General features: G+C 39.8%; 1 protein-coding gene across 2 annotated transcripts in view; it reads right to left on the reverse strand.

The window, feature by feature from the left end:
• LOC307155437 (neural-cadherin) overlaps positions 1-12035 on the reverse strand; it is a 314766-nt gene that overhangs the window by 46061 nt on the left and 256670 nt on the right. For both annotated transcript variants that reach the window (XM_079866045.1, XM_079866044.1), the window contains 2 exons: positions 11597-11823; positions 4952-5229 (listed from right to left, as the gene is read on the reverse strand). In XM_079866045.1, the coding sequence (XP_079722171.1) occupies positions 4952-5229; positions 11597-11823 (505 nt within the window). The remainder of the gene's footprint in view (positions 1-4951; positions 5230-11596; positions 11824-12035) is intronic.

Below are 12035 nucleotides of genomic sequence, written 5' to 3' on the forward strand. Positions count from 1 at the left end.
TAGAAAGATGACATTGAGAGCTAAACACTCAAGGATGGTTGGATGTCTGATGCATATGAATAACAGTGTTTGTGCAAGAAAACATTGATATTTAAAGCACTCTGCTGCAGGACTGTCTAAGTCTCTCTTGACACAGAAATAACCAAGCAGTGTGAGTAAGGGACCCAAAAGCAATTTCATTCTGCCAAAGCAAGATAATCATATAGACCATGTCATATCAATGCATACAAATCCCTATTTTTCATACAAATGTCTATGTTTGATAAACCGTTCTGTATGATTGCACACAGTACAAACAAAAAATTTTCATATAAATACTCATATTTTGACATCGAAAAAAAAAGGCACATATACATATGCTTGAAGGCTGAAGAAAACCGGAAGGTTGACGTAACACACGCAACACTGAAGTTGTTGCCTGCGGACGTTATAAGGATTAGAGGAAGGCTTGAGGCATGAAGCGCTATGGCCCACAACGGCGGCTCACCACATTACATGCTCACTAGGTCTGACCGCTCACAAATCCTTAGCTTTACTTTCTTCTTTTAATTAAACCACTGAGAGCTAAATGAATTTCTCCATATTTTTCAAGGTGATGAAATGAGGCGTAGAAAAGACATACTGTATATCAGAATGGGATGTTAAGCCACTGCATGCACATGTGTTGCATGTATGATCTCATAGTGGTATTAAAGCAGAAATTTACATGATGTTTCAGATAATGTAATACAAAGGACATTATGGGCAAATAGGATTGCATGAGAGTCAGTCTCCCCAGTAAAAAATAAATAAATAAAAATAAATACAGTTGTGGTTTGTGTGTGTGTGTGTGTGTGTGTGTGTGTTAGGGGGTGGTAGATGTAAGTCTGAGTGAGGTAAATGGTCAACATATAAATTATACAATGGACAAATGTGCAATTTCATTTTTTAAATGCCCCCTTTGGAAGATGTCAGTCTGGTATTTATGATGCGTTCATTGCTCTGCATTTTTAATTTCCCTGCTGAAGGGAAAAAATCCTCCATATCACAAGCAGCGATTAGAACACAACTCACATCTGCAAGCACATCTCAGATATCATTAGGAGTTTCCACATGGCAGCTGCTCTCTTGATTTGGTTCTAAACAACCCATACATACTAAAACACTGAGCTTTATAAATCACTGCTAAGCATCCATTATTGCCCTAGCTTTGGTGGCCCAATGGTGGTCTCCAATAATACGGGTGAAGGTTTCTGTGCGTTACTGTCTTTCTTTTTACGCAACACAACAAGATTAAATGAAATACATCTTCTCATATGTATTACCTCGTTATTTCATCTTACTCCATAAATGAAAAAGGTTTTAATGATATCTGAGTATCATTAAAAGTGAGTAAATGTTTGATTATTCGTTTTAACTCTTAAGTATATTTTGCCAGTTCAGATTAGGAAACTATGTCGCTCAAAGGTCCTCACGTCTTCTGTTTACCGCGGGTCTCACGTTCACAAACCCATCAGTTTTGGTCACCAAACAGAGGTAATTGCTATACCGGAGAGGTAATTGCTATACCGGAGATCGGTCACATTCACGTTTACACAATCAAAGATACTTTAGTACAGCCCCTATGGAATTGCATACACTTGAATTTAACTTAACATTTACTTCAGTAGAGGTATGGCCACTATTACAGATATAAGCTGACCAACATTACTTCTCTTATAATAGCTTTGGATTGGCCATGCCGTGGTTTCCCATGTACACTTATCTAAAGTAACATTAAATTAAAACAGAGATAAGACACACCCAAATTTAGATTGGTCAAGCAGCATTTGCTGTTCTAAACGGAAATTCACTTCTTGTCTTGTGTTTATATTTTGGTCCCCCTATTGAGGGGTTCACAACCGTGGGATCAGAATTTGTAATTGAATGGGTTCTTGATATCTGTAGAAGAGAATACTTATTTACATACAGGAGATGGTTTGAATGAAGGATCTGGGGGAGGGCACACCTTTAAGGGGCACACCACATTTCTCATATTTTATAACATCTTTTAGCTTTTCATTATGGCTGGGAGAATGAGACCATTTTAACAGGGGCACTGAGACACTTTAAATGATACCAAACATGTATAGTTACTTTCTGTACACACTTAACAATGCATAGGTTTTCAGTGAGCTTTAGGTGAGGAGGAGAAGGGGAGAGCAGGGGGAGATGATGAGACTGTAAAAGTGAGGTGTGAGCTGCACTCTGTGGTGCGTCTCGGATGTTGCTGTTACATAAGCAAGAGAGTTCAAATGTTAATTCTCAGGAGAGCCTTTTGTTTTCTCGAGGGGTAGAAACCGCCTTACACTAACTGTTAGATAGTCTTACAGTATGGTATTGTCAACTCACATTATAGTTAGGACTGACAATAGATGTTATTCATACACAAACTTTTTCCTCTATTTTCTCAACGTCTGTCTCTGTCATTTTCGAGTCTATCTTGCCTTTAGGGAAGAGAAATGTAAATGTGCTTCCACAGAGTTGATGAATTTCTCAAAATAGCTCTGGCCAATATTTTCAATAAAGTAATATCTTATAAAAATAAATATAATTAAAGCTGCAAGCAGCATTTATCGGGTTCAAGCAGTTAAGGCCTTTAAGCACAAAAGCATCAAAAGTTATAAAGTTTTATTTAACAAGCATGTAACCACTGACATAATAGATGAAAAAGACCATTTACAGCCAATACAGGCAATGTACCATAGGAAATATATGGCTTTAAAGCTTTTTAACAGTTATAGCTCCACCTATCGTCCGATCTCCATACAATTTCTGAGAAGTTCTGAGTTTTCATTTAGGATTTATAGGCTTTTTAGTGTATTTTGCCACGCCCCTTTTCGAAATGACCGTTACAGCCACCCAAATGCAAAAGTTCAACTTTTTTTCGATAATTATTGATCTAGAGAGTCCAGAGAATTGTCATAGACTGGTCTGGTTTCGATCGGGCGAAAAACCAGGGTCTAGTTCGCAAAAGTAGGTTTTGGACAAAATGCGACATAGCAGAAAATGCCATTTTGTCCGGCTTGAGCCAGGGATAACAGTGGTGTAAGACACTTGAGTCTAGGTCAAACGGCCTAAGAGTTATGAGCGATTTTGTACTTTTGGTTGCTGTAGCGCCACCTATGGGCCAATCGGGGTCATACTCTGATAGGTTGTCCCCAAATTGAGGCCTACCATCTGGCCAGGTTTCACGTCTCTAAGGCCTTAAGGTTTGGCCTGCACGATGCGTTTTACGAATCCTTACAATTACAATAGGGTTTCAGCATTTCATGCTTGAACCCCTAAATATAAAGTAAAATAATAAATAGACAAATAAAATAAAATACAACAGATAAAATTTAACAGAATAAAGTGTAAATAGCGATAGATGCTATTTACACAGTGAAAATAGCAGTGCCTATTTTCTTTGCACAGTGCAAAGTTAGATGCTATTTATACTATAGTATAAACATAGTTTAAACTTTATTCCCACACTTTATTTCCACTTTTTGAATATTTTCTCTATTTTTATTTAAAATAAATACCTCTCCTAGCTGATATGCGATGGGAAAAGGAAGAATAATTAGTTTAGAAAAAGGCAGAATCAAACTTGAATCGGTCGCACCAAAAGCTAATGCACCCACCTAAACCTCCACACCAATGCTCCAGTTAAAAGGATTCAGTCAGTCAGCTCAGTCAGACAATGGTGGGAGGAGTTAGTGTAAATAGCTTCTGCTAACAAGGCACGCTAACTCCACTTTGTGTAAATAGACACTCCATAAAAATATACCAATTTTTATGCACATTTATTCTTAAAAACTAATAAAACTAATGAATTAATGCAATTTTGCTCTGACAAGGTCTTAAAATTTGTCATAGCCTTATAAAATGAGTTGTTTGAATGATGTGAAGACTTGTACTCATTTCTTTGCTGATCACTGTTGATATATTCCTGTTACAATCGCCATGTGAAGGTGAAATATTCTCAGACAACTCAATCCAGCTATTCTAATCAAATTTTCACATGCATTTGAAATATCAAACTAGCTTAGCTATACATGAATTAGCATGATTAGAAGATCTGACTTATTATGTTATAATTAGAAGTGATAAGTGATGAAAAAGCTGCCCAGCTTTCCACTTAAACAAATAGGCTATAGTTTACATCAAGAAACATCACTTCTAATTATAACTATGTGTCCCAGAGTAGGCAGATACACAACTCCATGCTTGGAAACATAACCTAAAACACAGAAAGTTTTGTTCAAAATTTTCAACACGAGACATGGCTCGCCTGCCTTGTTCAATTATAGCCACGGCTGAAAAAACTTGCATTAGAGCGTTTGTTATTAACTCTCGGCTGCCAGGTTTCAATGTATTCTGAGAAAAAAAAAATCCCCACCTAACAATCATCACAAGCTCCTTGCTCCTGCAAACCTGTCCAATCCCAGTCACTCAATATTGTTATTCAGGGAAGGAAATCAATATCCATGCCAGGACTGGATAATTGAATAACACATAAAAAGAAAGGTTTTCTCAGCCTCGTATTTGTGGGAAAAGCTCAGAAGTGAGAAGATCAGACTTACAAATAGGGGCTCGGATCCGTGTGGAAGTTCACTTGATCATGTCTTCTTTTTGCACTCTCAAAGTGGCATATGAATGTGAGATGAGGACGAGGCATATACGCATCTAAGTGCATTGTTAATTTCAGACAGTTTCATCATGCAATTCTCAACCTAATGTAATGTTTAGACACTGTGTTTGGTCGTTTCCTCAAAGAGCTTGCATATGCTCAAGAACCTGCTGCAGATTACAGACTGCTAATGGAAGTCTGTTGTAACAACCTCACTGCTGTTATGTTCTTCAGCTCACTCTCTCCCCATATGCAGAGTGAAATAAAGTAATTTGAGTACGCTCTGGGACTCTCAAAGGAAAACCTGTACTTTCTCACCTGTATCCACTCTGCGTGTCCAAGCAGATTCCTCCATTGTGGCAGGGGTTTCTGGGATAGACAGAGCAGCTCTGGTGGAGGTGTTCACGTGCTGAGCAGCTGCAGACAGCTGTGGCTTCCACAGTCACTGACACTAGAGCCATGCTGCCCGAGTCGACCACCGCCGGCTTGTCAGTCACGCTCAGGTGGCTGGTGCAACCCCCTCCTCCACGACAGTCGGCATCCACACACTCATCTACATGAACCTGGGTCACGTTGACTTGAAGAAAAGACTGGAGCTACATGGGAAGGGGAAATGGAAAGAGAGAGCGAGAAAGTAAGCCCATCACCTGAGAAAATACTGCAATAATGGTGAAAGAAAAATAATAGAACAAACTAAAAGAAGGTAAAGAACACGTGAAGAGCTCAATAATTTTCAGTCATTTTGACCCAGAAACAGATTTTGAGTTTCATGCATTGCATTGAATAATGTTTCTAATCAAAACTGCTGCTGACATATTATAGCGTAAGGTCAGATTGTTCGCAAGGTGTTTCACTGACGCCTTTCCATGCTTGAAACTTTGATTGGGTGATACATTTCAATAACTTCTACTGTATCTTTGAACATACCTTCTGATGGTCATTCATGTTTATTTCATGCAATAACTAGTAGTAAGAGATGATCGGTTCACGCTGACCTGAGGCAGAGACAGCGATGTAACACCACAATAAAGACAGTCAAAATGACATTTTTTGTTTGACTTTGGTGATAAAACATTTAGACAATTTATATTAGGAGTCTTCTATTACCATGTGCCTAAATCAAAACAAATGTTACGGTACATTGTGTTTATATTGTATTACAAAATACTTTTTCCACAACTGAGGAGGGATACAGGTAAGGCTAGGGACAAGTTTGGTAGTATGGGTAGGTTTAAGAGTGAGTTAAGATGTAAGAGAAGGGTTACAGATGTTATTACAGAAATTAATTACAGCTGTAATTAGATGCAGGTATTTTTAAATAGTAAAAAGTACAATATAAAAACATGTATGTACACAACAAGTGCACTGTATCAAAACGATACATTTAAATGTTAGTGCATAGTAGTTAAAGATTACGTAAGATTACGTAAAGAAAAAGTAAATTTTGTGAAAAAAGAAATTCAAGTAATGTAAAAAGTAAATTACAGAATTTTCATTTTGGGGTGAACTATCCCTTCAATATAAAGTGGGTCCAAATCATTAGACATAATTTGAATGCGGAGACATCAAAAACATAGAAATAAATGTTTTGCTTATTATTGTATTTCTCAGTAAATAACTCATTGCGACATTTGAATTAGCTTGAACTAACTTTCCATGCTGGTCAGTAGACCAGCAAGGTCTTGCTTGTGAAGCTTATTGATCAAGGAAGTCTTGCCTTTTACCTATTTAGGCAGCTAGATCTATCTATGGCTGTCTTTTCAGCTGAGCTACCTTTAAATAAGCATGCAAATAGCTAAACAAGTCTAACCAAGTTAACCAAAAAGACTCCAAACCCACTTGTTTATACAGCTTTGAGGCGTAAACAGCGTTCAGAGAGCCTCTCAGAGCCTGTGCTTTTTCACAAGCACATAAACGTCGTGCAGATACTTCCATGTCCACAGGACTGCCTCTCAACTTCCACACCATTTATTCAAATACAACATCTTAAGTGGAGCAGTTTGCTTCGTGGTGGACTGAGCAGTCACACAGTGATTGACCTGTCCTCCACTAACCCATGTGGCCAGACACACTTAATGGGAAATGGAGGGGTGAAGAAACGAGAGATAGAGGGATACAGACAGAGAGAAGATAGAGACAGATGCTCAAGTTGCTCAACTACTCCAAGATTAGCTGGGACCTATTTGCTGGGACACTATTCTGACTTGGATAGTAACTCATGGAGAGGTATTTTACTACACTGCCTCTGTGGCAGAGGGCTGTGGGTGACTGAAGATGCTGTTTATGTTGATTTGTATCTCTGAGGGTGCAAAGAGATACGGTGCAATGCGCACAACCGGGCCGGACAGGCACGTGTCACAATGTGTTATGGTGGGGTGAGGCAGAAACGGTGCGGGCAGCGTTAGGCTGCAGAAAGGGGACATGAAATATTAAAAAGGAGAAAAAAAAATGGGATGGGTTGGATATGTGTGAGAACTGAAGGTGCAGTAATGAGTGTCCTGCAGACATTCTGAGGAAATGGAATCCTAGGCGTTCTTTCTTTCTGGGCTGCAGGTTGGTGCAATATACTGGCATTGACGATAATTTATATTTTTTAATATGCAATAATATTGTTAATAATCCAGCAGCAGTAACTATATGGTTGACACTCAACATAGTAGGTGGCAGTATTGCACCTTAACGATTGTTACCACCCACCATAAAATCGAAAAAAGAAATAGATGATGCAGAGGCCATGACCATGTCAGAGGAGGTGACAGGCGAAAGCGAGACTCAACCAGGACCCAAAAATGTTTTTTGAAAAGTCAGGGTGCAAGACACCTTAGTCTGCAGGTAGAGCTGATCAACAGTAAGTTATTTTTGTACACTTTTGTACAGTTGGTTATAAACTGTCTCTCTGCCTCCCTATTTTGAGTGTGATTTATTGGCTAAAAAGTAGAAAACACAAAAGAAACAGTTAAAGATCAATTTCACTAATAGCATTGTTAATATTTCTCCCCCAACACAGTAGATATACACAGTGATAATATCATTATGGTCAATTCTCTTGTCCACAATAATTATGTAGTGAAAATCGCATATTGGGACTGCCGTAGTTGGCACTCATAGCCCTCCCTTACAGCCTTTGCGTATGCACATGGGACGAGAAGGGTATATTGAGGAGAGGTGCATTCAGCATTTAATGGCACCATTAACTTCAGATGCACCTCATCACACTCTGCCAGCCCAGTCTGGTACTGTACCACTCCTCTCATATGCCTGTTCCAATCGGGAGACCAGATGCAGGGCGGCATTCGAAGGGACAGAGCAGAGCAAACATTAAGAGAGGTGGTCACTCAGTGACAGCGTTCATATGTAATGTGGACATGTACAATTTATTTTTTTAACCAGAACAAAACACATAGAGAATAACTTTTTTTAGAGATTAAACAGGACAAGATGGTAGCAAACTGACAACTCAAAATAAACAAACAGGGATGCACTGATTTTAAAATTAAGGCCATTAAGATAAGGCGGTTTTATGGCTGACAACCAACCAATGGCCAATATTAAAATTCTATACTGAGAAAACAATTATAAATGAATTAAATTACAAGATTTCAATTGTTATATACAACATTTCTGTAACTAAGTGAACACCCAAAATCCAATCTGCACTGCTTTATTGCTGATAACCAATATGGTGACAAGATATGGCCATTACTATAAAAAAAATATCAAAGCAGGATACACAAGTGCCTGCAGTTCAAATACAACAGAGACAATTTCCAAGCACTAGAGGTCTTTTACAAGGTCCGTAAATTCATCCAATTGTGGAAGCATAGTCGGTTACATTTTTTGTGTTGTTGTTGTTAATTGTTCTATGTTTCTGGGCCACTGAATTTAAAACCAATAACGCTTAGTTTTAAACATACAACCAAAATCAGTGTGATCACTCATTGAATTTCCTTAACTGACCTTTAATGGTTCCAGTATCCATGTGTATCTCAAGTGTGTGCCTGACTGACTGCAGATCTACTCATGCACTTAACTGCACTGCAGAGTCCCTGTGGATCAGATCCAGTTGTTGTTTTCAAGACACACAAACACACACATACGCATTTAAAGCTGCAGAGCGTAGAGATGCCTGGTGTTAAACATTCACCCACACACACTTGACTCTCTCTCCTTCTCTTCTCATAGTTCTGGGTCTTTACAGACACACACAATGTGGATTCTCAACAGAGCATTCAGGTCTGACTCCCACGTTCACGCCTGCTTGAGGAGGTGATTTGCATGTATTACCTCAGACGTTAAGCACTGCAACACTGAGGTCTCGCATTTCATTTTGCATGCACAGACAACTAATAAGCCATTAGTTTATATGAGCCAGTAAGGCTCAGGTAACAGGAGCCTACACAGTAGAGAAGATACACCCACTCCCTCGTCTAATCCTTCTTCTGGACGCTCTCATTTTTCTTTCTCGCTCTCTGTTTATTTCTCTCTCTCCGTCCCTATTCCTGGAGGAGAGCGTGGAATGTCTTCCCCATCTCCTGCTCAATGGTACTGTCAGCTCATTTCTCAGAGGCACTTTGAGGTGCCCGTTGGGACTGAAACTACAATACCCAGAATTCCCTGAGGGAAACTTCTCCACAGAGGCTCAATGATAGCACAGGATGACACCCAAGCGATAAACAAAGCAGAATCTACATACACACATGAACTGGTGGGAGGACTGGAGTTTGTTTTGTGCTCCTCGCTCACAGACACTAACCTTCTATTGGACCAGTGGCCTTTTCATGTTTCTGATTCAAAACAGTGTATGCTTTTTAAACATTTGATTTGTGAAGGAGTTCAACAACCGCCAAAGGGTGTTTTGGTGAGTGAGCAAAAGGCATGGTGAGGTTTGGAACCGATCCACATGATACCGTCGCACATGACTGAGCTTTTCTTTCAAAAAGAAAAACTAGAGGTTTTCTTTTGCCAAAGCAAACCTGATGGAAGAAACATTCACATAAAATAACAGGAATGGGGATCGATGGGAGGTGCTACGCCACATAGCACTTAAAGATGCAACAAACCAAGAAGTAATTTAAAAATTATTCTGAGAGAAAAGAAAAAACCAACAAAAGAAACAGTGTGGGTGTGCACGAGTCAACAATTGCCTGAATAAAGTCGAAACAAAACGAGGCAAAACGCACTGCCTTCATGTTTGATATGTAATTATGAAGATTTCTGCAAAAGCTGAGGTGATGAGATGTGTTTTAGAGAAAGGCCAGAGTGAAATGGCTCTGACAGCGAAGATCCAGCTGAAAGCTTTAAAATAATTGTATTTCCACTGCTTTATAATGTGAACTCAAATAGAGCGGGCGATTCATTGGCATGTGATTAAATGTAGAGAATGGCTCTAATTATTCTTTGTTCATCTTCACTGGTTCCTTCTGCGTGTTGACCTACTCACTATAGGTGTCCTATTTCTAGAACGTGCAGCGTATGTTTATTCTGAGGGGTAAATCTTACGAGAATGCTACAAAAAAGGTTTAGTTTAGTCTGCTAAAGACCTAAATGTAAGCTTTGCATTTGAACCGATTCGCCCTCCAATTTCACAATAACAAGCTTCCCTGAAAACTTTTTCTTCCTCCCTTGCTTCTTTTTTCCCTGTTTATCATTGACTCCTAGTCTTTCATCGGGACTCACTATCACCACAGGGAGATTTCTTTCTGGTTTCCGAGCTTGACGCAACAGTGTGTGTTTTTGTGAAGCATCTGACACTTCACAGGGTGTCACTTCAGTTGTGTGTATTGCAGAAGGGGTGTTAGGGGGCGAGATAGAAGGGCACACCCCTGGGAGATGAGCAGTGTACTGCGAAAATCCGCTTCCCCCATTCCAGCAAGGCCGCGGGGGAATCCTGAGCTCTTCAAAGTGTGCGTTGTGGCAGCAGGGGAGTGAGGTGGAAAGCAAGGGGAAAAAAGAGGGGTACTGGAGATCACGGCAGTGCATTAAGAATCATTTAAAAGTTACAGACGGTGGGGGGAGGGGGGGGGGGGGGGGATGGTGCGAGGCTCCTCTCGGTCTCTCTCCTGCTGTTCTGATTCGTTTCTTCCAGCTCTCTTGTAAGCCAGCATCACACACCCTACTTGACACTTCCGACACGCAGTGAATGCAGCCGCCATACCAGCCAAAAATAGAAAAACGCAATTACATCAGATTCAGAGGCAATAGTTCTATGCGTGAACATGCACTGTCTGTTCTCTCTAGAAACCCTGACAATGCACGTACCTTAACCGTGGCAATTTTCACAATTTTTTTTTTTTAATTCCTTGTCTTGGAATCTCTCCAATTACAATGGGTGGAGACCTGTAACTTACTTTCCATATCAGCAAGTTCATCTGTAATTAACTCCCTAAATTTTCACTTTCCTCTCCCACAACTTTTAGCTCTGAGTAATGGAACAAGTTGAACTGAAGGGAAGCGAATGAGAAAGAGAATAAGGGAACGTTTTGAGTAGTTTCTTCCAGAGGATTAGAATTCCAATCATTAATAACCTCTAGCCTCCATCAATACTACTTTCACCATCTCAGCTCACCATTTCCAAGCCATTCCCAACCCTTTTTTCACCCCATAATTGGTTCTGATCAATGATTTTGTGTTGGAAATTGATGCATTTAGATCTGTTTAATATTTCCAATACACATCATATCTCCTTTACTTTTAGCCGTGAATCTTTTCTAAGAAGGGAATAGAGCTTATGTGTCGTATAAATTAAAAGAGAGCCAGAGAGTGTCAGAGGCGATTGAAAAGGTACAAAGAGGGATGTGTTAATACATCAGATTTCATTTCATTATGAATAAGTGAAAGTAGATGTAAGTTGTGTTAAAGCTTGCAGTTATTCCACATTGAAGTGTGCATGCATTTAGAGTGATTCCTGGGTTTATTACAAGTATATGAGCATATCCATATCAATGTGCTTCCGACAAACCTTACTTTTTGTTTATGAGCTGCAAGATATCCGTGCACTCGCTCAGCCCTGAGGAACGGTGCGCTGTGAACAGAGAACCTCACATCCAGAGTCCTGTCCCGCACCTCCACCAGACTGAAAATGTTGACGTCGTCTGCCCCCACCGACAGCATGTCTGACAGGAAGTCACCCAGAAGCTCGTACCTGCTCTTCAGATTTCCACGACGTTCCATAAACTCTGTGGCGGAGATGTCTGTCAGAGACACAAACATACAAATGCACAACACATAAGGATAACAGAACTGTATAAATTTGAACTAAACTACAAGAACTCCAGAGCATGTAAAAAAACAGCACCATTTTTAATACAGAACTGAGATCCAGAGCTCATGAAAAATCACGTCATGTCACGTCACAAGTCACGTTTTTCCCTCGTCAGAACATCTCCTCGTCATTAAGTGATGT

The sequence above is a fragment of the Squalius cephalus genome (genome assembly GCF_949319135.1).
Source record: "Squalius cephalus genome assembly, chromosome: 3".
In the NCBI taxonomy this organism is placed as follows: domain Eukaryota; kingdom Metazoa; phylum Chordata; class Actinopteri; order Cypriniformes; family Leuciscidae; genus Squalius; species Squalius cephalus.